This window comes from Brassica oleracea, chromosome C4 (assembly GCF_000695525.1).
Source record: "Brassica oleracea var. oleracea cultivar TO1000 chromosome C4, BOL, whole genome shotgun sequence".
In the NCBI taxonomy this organism is placed as follows: Eukaryota; Viridiplantae; Streptophyta; class Magnoliopsida; order Brassicales; family Brassicaceae; genus Brassica; species Brassica oleracea.
The window spans coordinates 35,363,687-35,374,809 of NC_027751.1; the positions used below are offsets into that span (position 1 = coordinate 35,363,687).

Below are 11,123 nucleotides of genomic sequence, written 5' to 3' on the forward strand. Positions count from 1 at the left end.
TGGGTTTGACTGAAAGATTATGGCTGAAAAGATTGTGGCCGGAAAAGTTCATGGCCGGAAAAAAAAAAATCATCGCCGGATTTGGATTTAAGGGTTCAGCCGATTATTGCTTAGAGTTTAGGGGATTGATAAAAATCAAGCAAAAAGGATTTAGGGAATTGATATGTATAATGGCCATCAAGATACATATCCGGTTATAAAACAAACAAGGGGATTTGAGATTTTGATGTGGATAAGGGCCGATTTGGATCGGTAAGCACATCGAATGGGATTAAGATTTTGATGGCCAGCTTATTCATCCGGCTATACAGCCGGTAATACGGCCAAACAAAGATTATGGGTTTCAATCCTCTAGTCAATCCGGATTTAAGGCTGGATCAAAATAAGAGAAAGGGGAACCGATTTTAAGGCTTGCTTGCTAAAAGGGATTTATGATTTTCTCTAATATCTTTTATAATTTCAAATAGTTCTTAGAAACAAGATTCATATAGATCTTAGATTATTAATAAGTTATATAAGTTTTTAGAGATTCTTAGATCTCTAGAGATTCAAATAATTTTAGAATCAATATTCATATAGATCTTAGATTCAAGATTAATATTTGTGATAATTTTAGATCTATAGATTTTTATAAGTTTTATGATTCAAATAGATCTAATAATCAGGATTCAGATATGTGGTGTTCTTAGATTTTATGGATAGATTAGTTTACCTTTTAAAAAACACCAAATTGATCTGAATGGACCACCGTGAGAGAGAGCTGATCCGCGGATGAGCTGGTTGAGAGAGAGGTGGAGGAGCTGGCCGGAAAACCGTGAGAGGGATAGACTTGGCCGGCGGAGCAAGGCTGATGGCCGGAAGAGATGGCCGGAAAAGAGATGATCGCCGGCGGATGGGATTGCTCAGGTAAAGATAAAAGTATAAGTTGTTCTTTTACTAAATAAACTTAATAAATTTATTAAACTTATTAAAATTACTAAATTTCTTAAACTTAATAAACTTAATCATTTATTAATAAACTTAATCATATATTAATAAAATTAATAAATTTATTAAGTTTAATAAATTTATTAAGTTTAATAAATTATAAAGTTTATTAAGTTTATTAAATTATTAAGTTTATTAAGTTTAATAAATTTGTTAAGTATAATAAATTATTAAGTTTATTAAGTTAAAGTTTATTAAACTACTAAGTTTAATAATAAAATCAATTAAGTTTATTAAACTTATTAAATCATTAAGTTTATGTAATTTAGTAAATTATGGATTGACCCGGCCCCATTAACTTAGCTTCAAATCAGTTAAACCCGATTGTAATGTTGCCACCATATTATTATTTACTTCGTGTGACATGTATTAACAACATAAACTTCATGTAGTTGTTGACCTATTTTCATATATCGGATGGTTTCCACCATATTACTATTTTTCCTTAAGAATATCATTGATTGATTACTATTTTTATAAAAATTTATATATAATTAGTGTTATGGCTCTATTAATATTTTAGTGATCATGTGCATTAACCATTATTGAATCTAGGCCCATGTCTGAAATACGATCATTAAGATAAAAGATTTCTCTATATAATGAGAAAATATAAAGATTGTCTGCCTAACACAGAGTATCCATACAGTGGAAAAAGTCAAAAGTAAATAAGAAAGAGGAATACTTAAAATGGGAAGTTCATGCATAAGCATTATCTATAATACGATCAGTAAGATAAATCACTCCTTTATAATAAGAAAATAGATAGGTTGTCTGACTCAAACCTAGAGTATTCAAATAATGAAAAAAACCGAAAATAGATTCTCGAATACGAAAAACGGGAGAGATCATGCATAAGTATTATTTAAATACATATGATGTTGATTATATATCTTCTTGACAACTTGCTAAGCATAGCACCAATTGGCTCTGTAGCAGCAATCAAAGCTGCTTCACCACTGCCCCCCTAGATTCGACCTCTGCATGAATTTTCTGATCATTGTTATCATCTCCTCCCTGATACAGATAGATGATATGGACAATCAAAACATAGCCAAATAATGCAACATCATAATGACATTAGACGTACATTATCGACGAAATCAGGAAGCGGCAGATGTTCACATTCATTGATATTACGGGTGACAGTGAAGCTTTGACGTCTTGCTGTGAAATCATACGTGGTTAACTTGACATGGAAAGTGTGCGTCTTCCCTTGCATGCCTGTAACAAACAGAGGCATCCGAGAGTCCTCAGGGTAACACCGTCTTCAGCCTACAAAAATATAGTATCTCTCTTAGTAAATGTCATACAATTAATATAATATGAGACCATACAAACTTACCAAAATTTGGCCAGCTTCATGTGCTTCGAGACCATGTAGCTTTGTCATTACACCATCAAAACAAACAAAGCTCCATTCGGTAGCTGTGAAAATAAGCATATCTCAGTATAATAGTGTCATTTCACAAAGAGAAACATAATTGTATGTAGATTAATGATATATATCGCAAAACACCAACAACATGATAATTCTCGCAACACACACATGTAAAGGCAGATTCAGTGCGCTTGAGCTTCCTGCTAGATTTAGAGCAAGCAACGTAACACCATCCTTTCTCTGAATCGGGTCGGATAACCGTGCCGGTGCACATGAACTCAATATCCTATTAGTTATACACCAAATTCATAATCAAAACCACACCATTCATAATAAAAAAGAAAACATCAGAGTAATAAGTTTACCTTAGACACGGCAGTGGTGACAAAGCTATTGAGCTCAGCTACGGTTACGGGCTCGACTTTTGCAATCTCTCTCAGGAGTGGTGCTGCTGGTGTGAGACCAGTGTCTCTGGCGACCAAGCTATATACATACACATATACAGTTCACTTCAGGCTAAGTATATGAGGACACTACTATATCTAATAAAACGTCCAACATACCGATATAAAACACGTTTGACCTGTTGCCAAAAAAAAAAACACGTTTGACCATCAATATATTTTAAATACATATCAGATTTGAACATCGAAAACCAATAAGCACAAATAGATTTACCAGAATCTAAAATCTAACAATCATGTATATGAATATCAGAAGCATTCACATAAGAACCAAGGAAACGTAAGGAATTTACCGGAAATTTTTAAATCAATCATAATCAACACATAAAAACCAGAAAAAAAAAAAGAAATCCACTGCAATAATAAACTCAGACGATCATATATAAAGTAATATTGGGCTTACATTCAAATCCACTATGAGCAGGTTCAGCCGCATGAGTTCACCACCTCGCTTCAGATTCTTGACCTCAGATACTATTGAGTTAGCCATAGCAAAAAGAAAAAAATACGATGAGAAACGTTTGGAAGATGGTTCGAAGAGAAGTCAAGCATACCTATTTATATTGTGGAAGCACCGCTTTTTACAAAGCTTAACACACATTTCATATGACGAAAGGCGAAAGGACTTGATCACGATCTACAATCACAATCTCTTTAATGTCGAAAACGGCTGATTTGTATGAACCCTAAACGACGCGTCCAAGATAAGCCATTGTAACCTTGATAAACAAAACGCAGCGGTTTGATACTGGCAAGGCTTTATGTCTTCATGCGACTTTAAGCCTCAAATTGAAAGCCCATCAAGATTCCCGTATTAATGAAACGACGTGTTTCGTCGGCTGACGTGTCGCGATGAGAGGCAGCGACTTATCTAGCTGGTCGCTGATGTGGAGGCATGAAGAGTGAGAGAACTTTGTTTTGATACTGGCAAGGCTTTATGTCTTCATGCGACTTTAGGCCTCAAATTGAAAGCCCATCAAGATTTCCGTATTAATGAAACGACGTGTTTCGTCGACTGACGTGTCGCGATGAGAGGCAGCGACTTATTTAGCTGGCCGCTGATGTGGAGGCATGAGGAGTGAGAGAACTTTGTTTTATAATAGATAGATAGATAGATATACTTACTAAGATCACACGGAGAAGAGGGAGGCATTTTCTCGAGAAAACTACAGGATCCGCGCAAAGGTGCATTGGGGCGTGTAATGGCGGAATCACCACCAAATCTCATGGTGAAAGCGAGAGACGTTCTTGCGACTCCAAGCCACCAAGGTTTAGAGAGCGTTGTCAGCCATCTCTTCTTTACGCGTCAAGAAACCACCGAATATCAAACGGCGAATGCTCTCTTCAACTTCCTCACCCTTTACTTCGCCAACTGCTTAACCCTAAAGCTTCTACACATGTACCGATCATCTTCCATCGGCGCCCACAGATCTCACTTGATCAATCTCCTCTTCGAAACCCTACACGAGTACAAGAACCGCAGGTTCGAACTATCTCTCGTCGCTCTCAACGAGATCAAACCACTTGTGATCTCTTGCTTGGGGATGCAAGAACCCGAGATCATAAACCTCAGGCGGATCGTGTCTTTCATCGCTCACGATGTTATGATACTCGACAACGGCGGATGGGACGAGCTCAGCGAATGTATCTACGAGATATCGTGTCACGATCCTCTAAAGGCTTTGCACGTCTTCGCGGACTTGCCTCCAGTGTACGAGAGGTTCATACACAATTGCGGAGGGATGGTTGTTGAGAAGGCAGAGAAGGTGCTGCTTGTTCCTTACCAAGATCGAGTCGATGATTGGAGTTTAGGTTTACAAGCTGTTGTGAAACTTGGGATTCAAGTCTTGGATTCTCAAATGAAAGTCGATATGGTGAAGCGTCTTCTTACTCTTCTTGTCAAGGCAGCGAGTGATCTTGTGGCGAAGGGTATGGAACAGTTTCTGGTACGAGGGCTTGCGGATCTCGAGAGGTTCTTGGAACGAGAGAAGAGCTTGTATAATTACAATAAGGATCAATGCGAATTTGTGTCTTGTTTCTTGTCCAAGATCAGAGACTTGGGACCACTAACCAAGGAGGCTACGGAGAGGATCCATCGTATGGTTATCTCTAGCCCATCACGAGTTCATGGAGCATGTTCTGAAGGTGAATGGTTTGATCGTTTGAACAACTTACCGCCTCTTGAGATTTTAAGAATCTTTGCGTCTACTGATGTTGAAGAGAGGTTCAGAGATATGGCAATCAGACGGCTCAACGTGTTACTCTCTGATTACATTTCAAGGGAAGAAGTGTCAACAGACGCTTCATTGTTGAGAGAACTTCAGCCACTGCTCATCTCTTGCCTTTGGGAAAAAGAAGGAATCTCTGAGAGCATGTTCAGAGTCCTTGGTGAGGTTGTCTACCACGTTGCGTTTGAGATGATGACCTCCCATGTTGAGTTATGGGATGATCTCGGCTACTATATTACATCACACATCGAAACAGATTTTCAGAGAGCGGTTTATCTCTTCCAGTGCTTAACAATGTGGCTTCATGAGGAATTTATTGATCCTATAGTGGAGCATCTGCTCCAAGAGATAAACAAAAGGCTAAACCCACCGAGTGATGTTTTGGTAGATAACAGTTGCTGGGTCTTGGCGTTTTTGGGTGCCTTCTGTGCCATCAGTCAATTGGTAGCAATGAAAGATTATGCTGAAACTGTGATGGAGATGGCTGATAAGATGGTAAATTCAGTGAGAGAGCTTGTGGAAAGAAAATTGGAAGTTGGGTTTGTGAGGAGAGCTTTCAGAGATTTTGAAATCATTGTGAAGAAGCAAATGGAATGGTATCGTATGAACGAATACAAGTTGACCAAGTCTCTGCTTCATAGACTCTACGTAATCAAAGGCATGACAATGGACAGCAAGATGGTGTTGTGGAGAATCAACGTGTTTGTGGAAAGAGGAATGGCTGATCATGTGGCCGCTTAAGGGTTGTATAATCTGATGGTTAGTCTGATATTTTGTATATACGTTAGTGCCAATCATTCTTTCATATAGTTAGAGATGATTCTCTTGAGTGTTTCCTCTTTGGTTATGTCTCGAGTTGAACAATCATTCTTTCATTCAATAAAAAACTTATCTCTTGAGGGTTTTTGTCTCTGTATAACAATCATTCCAAAGTATATTTTGCTTTGGTTTAATCAAAAGTCAATTACAAACTTGTTTATCTTTTAAGCTCCTTTGGGCTTGTTAAAAAAACGAGATTTTGATACGCGCTGCAATATAAAAAGGGGCTTTTGCACTTATCAAAATATTTTTTACAAAATTTTTAAATTATGTTTAAGACTAACTGTCCAGACGACGTCTGGACGACTTATTTTCAAGTCGTCTAAACAGACGACTTGCGAGGGGTAGAAACGTAAAAAAAATTCCGTTTTTTTGTTTGGTCACAAGGGAATAGTTGTAATTTCAATAGCCTTTTAGGTTACTTTTGCCTTTGACCCAAGTTGGAGTATTGTTTTGGGTTTGACTCCAAGTTTTGAGTCACACTTGGCAATTCTCCCATATAAAAAAGAAGTAAAGCGTCGATCAACTTTGGGTTTATATTTTGATATAATAACTTTATGCATTTGTTCAAAGTGTGAGCTCAAATTTTGAACTTAATTTTTTGCAATTAAAAATGACTAAACTTGAGAGTTTAGACATTTCCAAGTATTTTATTATGGATTAATAATGTTTAAAATGCAGTATTAATTTTTAAAGCGAGATTCTGATCTGAGATCTAAACTTAAATATTTGGGGTTCGATGTCTACAATTAGTATATTTTTATTACAAATTAATAATTTTGTAACGCAGTAAGTTTTAACGTATTAGCAATTTCATATTTTCAATTGATATTTTAAAGGAAAATATCCTACGATAGCACTAAAAAAGTTTCTATAGACTCTAAGAATCAAAATGACCAAAATGTTTCATTAAATAGGTAAATATACACTTATACCCCTAGGGTTAACTAATCCAAACATTAGGATTTATAGTTAAGGGGTGGAGATTTGGGTTTGAGGTTTAAAATTTTATAAAATAGAAAATAAATATTAAAAATTTGAAAATAAAAATTTTAAAAATAGTTTCAAAAAGTATTTTCGAATTACAAAAAGAAAATTTGAAAAAAAATAAAAACAAATTTCGAAAAAAAAATTCAAAAAAAAAATTTATAAAAAAGTTCGAATTTGAAAACATATAATCTAAAACTATAAAAAAAAATATTTTTTTATTTTTTTTATTTTTTTATATATCTAGGGTATTAGTGTCTTTTTACCTATTAAATGAAACATTTTGGTCATTTTCCTCCTTGTGATCTATTTTTGTGACCAAAACTTGAAAATGATCTATTTATGAGAATTGCCATATTTTAAACTCATAATAAGTTAGTAGTAAAATATAAATAAATTAAAAAACTAATATAGCTTACTACAAATTTTGATTTTTTTTCAGAAAATAAGTTTGGTAGGATGAGACCCATTTTGTAGTGGTCTAAATATGTGCTTATTTGATAAAATAATGATCTCACTCAAATTACCCTAATGAGTGAATTACTCTTTCAAATTAGAGGTTTAGTTGTAGTACTTAGGGATCAAATCCACAAGGAGCTAGGAAACCTAATAAATCTAATCAGGGTGATTAAGTTAGGTTGATATGTTTAAATGTAAATAGCAGGTTGTGAGCAAGGTAGTTGTTCGGTTGATTTGATTGGGTTTTTGACACTTAAATGAAATACCAGACTTAGGGTTTCTATTCATGTAATCAGAATTATAATCCTACAGATGCTTAACATATGTATGCATGATATTATAGAGCTCAATCGCTTATGAACAAACCGATCGGCGTTCGCTTTCTAGGTTTGTCTATTGACGAGATCTAATGGTCACAACAGTAGGTCGGACCTATTAGAAAGTGTCGATTGATGATTCTAGAAGAATATCGATCGATACAACTTTTGCACCGTCGATCAATCATTCTATAGGAATATCGATCGACGCGCTCTTAATCAAGCTTTACGCGCAGGTTGAATAATGCTCACTAGTCTTACTAGATCAGCTTTCGCCTTACTCTAACAATCCTAGCTCAATTAGGACGGATTCATGGTGAGATTCAAGTGTTAACTTGTGCCTACAACTCCTAGGCCAAGGTTCTAGTTAGCTAAATTAGAAACATGCATTAATGACAATCCTATTGATGAATATCAAAACTTAGCAATCTATAGTTGGGATTAATCCCTTATAACCTATTTAAACCCTAAACCTAACAGTAGAAATACTCAAACATAGCTAATCAATTCATAACAACAATAAGGTATAAAAACTGCATAGATATATCATAGATAATAATGGAGGTCCAACTACCAACATCTTACATCTTTGGATCTTCTCTCCAATTCTACTAAAATCCTAGAAAACCTTTTGTTGTGAAAACTAGAAAACAAGAAAGCACACTTTACCTAAAACACTTTGGCAAGCTATAAATAATATGTTAAAAACTCGCCAGGGGCAATCTTGTAATTTGGTGAAGTCTTGGGTTCTAAGTCGTCTGGAAACAAACGGGCTTCTGCACGCTTCGCTAACAATCCATGTCACAAGGTGTGCATCAATCGATTATTTTTTTTCTAAATGTCGACCTCTGGTCTTGCTCGATGGTCATCTCGGATGTTCTCTCCTTTTATCTTCAAAAATGCTCCAAAATCATTACTTTCTTCCAATCACTCCTGAACCTATAAATATACTAAATAGACTCTAAAATATAATAATTAGTTATTAAAACACTTATAAACCATGATTAAAAGTAGGTAAAATCCATGGGCTATCAAATAACCTGCAAAAATTTGTAACTGTATAAAAATAAATCTTAACCTCCTTCACCATATACAACAGAATAATATAAACATTGACTAACGATTTATATTTTACCAATTTTTTTTTTAAATACATATATATATATATATATATATCTAATTTTCAATATTCTAACTTAAACAATTTTCATTTTATATATTAGCTTTCAATCCTAACTTGTATCCCCATATAATGAAATAATACAAATCTTGATTAATTTTTAATATATTTATTAATTTAAAATGTATAAATATAATTTTAGGGAAATCTACCAAAAACAGCTTAAATAGTGATTTGAAATGTAAAAGTAGATCACATATTCAATCAAATCAAAACTGACATAAAGAGGTGGTAAAATTACTATTTAATTTTTATGACCAAACAAAACATTAGAAAATTATTTTACGATTCTGTCATTCAAAAGTCTACACGTAACAAAAAAATTCTACATATATGTAGATCCCCTAAAAAGTATACTATGTAGAATTATTATGTAGTCTATATCATAATTTGATCTAATAATTTAATTTTAAAAATGTATAAAGATAATGTTTGTAAAAATTTTAATTAGTCATCAATATAAAGGTTAATATGATGTATATAAATTAATATTTTGTATAATTGAACAATTTAAAAGAATATATATTGATTTGGTAACCATCTGTTGGAGAATGCTTATGGTTTATCAATAAAAGGTTCATGTAAAGTCTTTTAGAGTTAGATTCTTAGGGTTAGATTTTAGATTTATAATTTTTTTGATTTGTTGACCTATATTTACATATCAATGCTGAGTAGTTTATATTTTACGTATTTTGATATTTGTTACAATGATTAAATGAGACTTTTTTGTTATCAAGTGTACATTTAGGATTTGGAGACTGTGGTTTAAGGTATTGTAGATGTATAATGGAGTCTACTCAGTTTCAGGGAACAATAGACGTCTTTTGTAGTCTATTAGGATCTGTGAGTACAAAAAAATAGTTCTAAATTAAATTAATTTTTTATGAAAAATTTGAAATCATAAGTTAAAATTATTAGAAGAATAAAGAACAAATTGTTTAAAATTTTATATATTAATTTTTATAATAAAGAACAAAAAAATCGTAGTAGACTAATTTGTAAGTCTACCAAACCGGAAACAATTTGAGATTACAAAAACAAATTAATTTTGATTTATTTTAGTTTTTGTATGAATAAACTAAAATGATAATCTTCAAGCTAATATTCAAAAATTGTAAGATCATATTAAAATTATTAAAAAACAAAGAATAAACAACAATAATGAAATTATCATAGTAGACTTCCAAACAAATCTACTTAAGACTTACAATAAAGTCTACTATGTAGACTTATAATAAGATAATACTCCAAAATTTTAATTTTAGCAGACTTCAAAAGAAGATTCCAGTGTCGTAAATTTAACTTAGTTAGAAATTTTGTCTCCTTATATAAATGGAATTAACATAATCTCTCACTAAAATAGATGCACAAGTTTATAAAACTCTCTCATTTCTTTCTAAATTTCTTTGAATGTAAACGGATAGTTTTGTTTAATTTGTTAATTTTTTTCATGTCTTTCTCACAACATTATCTTGTTTTTGTAGGTATTATCATTCATGGTTTTTATATTTTCCTTACAAAAAGTAAGTTTTAGATCTATAGATTTTAAATTTGTACGTTTATTTTTATATTCAAATAAAATTATAGATTCAAACTATATGCATTTACTTTGCAATTATTTTATCTTATATATATATTCTATTTTTGAAGTTTTCTTAAATCTAAAATTATTTTTCATATTTTTAAATATACATATTTTTCAGATCTGAAAATTATCTGATAGAGTAGATTTCTAATGAAGTATGTTTAAGAGTTAAAGCTAAATAGACTTTAAATGAAATCTACTAAACATTTAAGCAAAATTCATCAGAAGTCTACAAAAGCATGACTTTAATTTTTTTATCCTATGTTTTTCTTATAATTTTATCTTATATTGAAGATATTTGAGTAATTGACATCAATGCACCCAAATAGATCACATATTTTCCATATAACATCAAGCATATAGTCCATTTTTCTATGACCGTTTTACCCCTATGAGCTACCTTTCCCTATGACCCATAGACTCTGGTGCGTGACAGAGGGGAGCGTTCTACACATTGGACAGTTCAATGTCTCACAGCTTTTCTAAAGAAAACAAAACAGAGCTCGCTGCGTATAGGTATTTCCGTCCAGAGCATCGAAGAGACGCATTTATTTTTATTTCCGCACCCACCCTAGTTTGATTTATCTATCAATATTCTTCAATCGTTTCATTCCAACATTTCTAAACCCAAAATCCTCTCGTTTTCCATTTTCGATAAATTCTCTAAATCTTTGATCTCTGCTGTTTCCTTCTGCCATAATCGCGTTCAATGGAGG

General features: G+C 33.0%; 2 protein-coding genes across 6 annotated transcripts in view; one reads left to right on the forward strand and one right to left on the reverse strand.

Annotated features, from left to right (window-relative positions):
• LOC106337241 overlaps positions 1-5,817 on the forward strand; it is a 29,426-nt gene extending 23,609 nt beyond the window's left edge. Inside the window, exon 2 of the mRNA XM_013776315.1 lies at positions 4,316-5,817. Within this exon, the coding sequence (XP_013631769.1) occupies positions 4,316-5,801 (1,486 nt within the window). The 3' untranslated portion in view covers positions 5,802-5,817. The remainder of the gene's footprint in view (positions 1-4,315) is intronic.
• On the reverse strand, positions 1,625-3,511 carry LOC106337242. Of its 5 annotated transcripts, none has more exons than XM_013776317.1 (8): positions 3,387-3,505; positions 3,236-3,306; positions 2,932-2,951; positions 2,734-2,851; positions 2,537-2,654; positions 2,333-2,415; positions 2,113-2,262; positions 1,625-2,004 (listed from the first exon to the last, which is right to left on the reverse strand). In XM_013776317.1, the coding sequence occupies exons 2-7, from the start codon at positions 3,266-3,268 to the stop codon at positions 2,173-2,175; spliced, it is 462 nt and encodes a 153-aa protein (XP_013631771.1). In that variant the 5' UTR covers positions 3,269-3,306; positions 3,387-3,505; the 3' UTR covers positions 1,625-2,004; positions 2,113-2,172. The 5 variants fall into 5 exon arrangements, 3 of the variants coding, with proteins under 3 accessions (XP_013631771.1, XP_013631772.1, XP_013631770.1); XM_013776318.1 differs by having other exon boundaries at positions 1,628-2,004; positions 2,078-2,262; positions 3,236-3,292; positions 3,387-3,511; XM_013776316.1 differs by having other exon boundaries at positions 1,629-2,004; positions 2,078-2,262.
• Positions 5,818-11,123: the final 5,306 nt, after the last annotated feature.

Coding starts and splice junctions, on each gene's coding strand:
- LOC106337242 (XM_013776317.1), bottom strand. CDS start 3,268: ATGCGGCTGAACCTGCTCATAGTGGATTTGAAT. Junction 2,952..3,235: donor TGCTCATAGTGGATTTGAAT/GTAAGCCCAATA, acceptor TTTTGGCAACAG/GTCAAACGTGTTTTATATCG. Junction 2,852..2,931: donor GTCAAACGTGTTTTATATCG/GTATGTTGGACG, acceptor GTATGTATATAG/CTTGGTCGCCAGAGACACTG.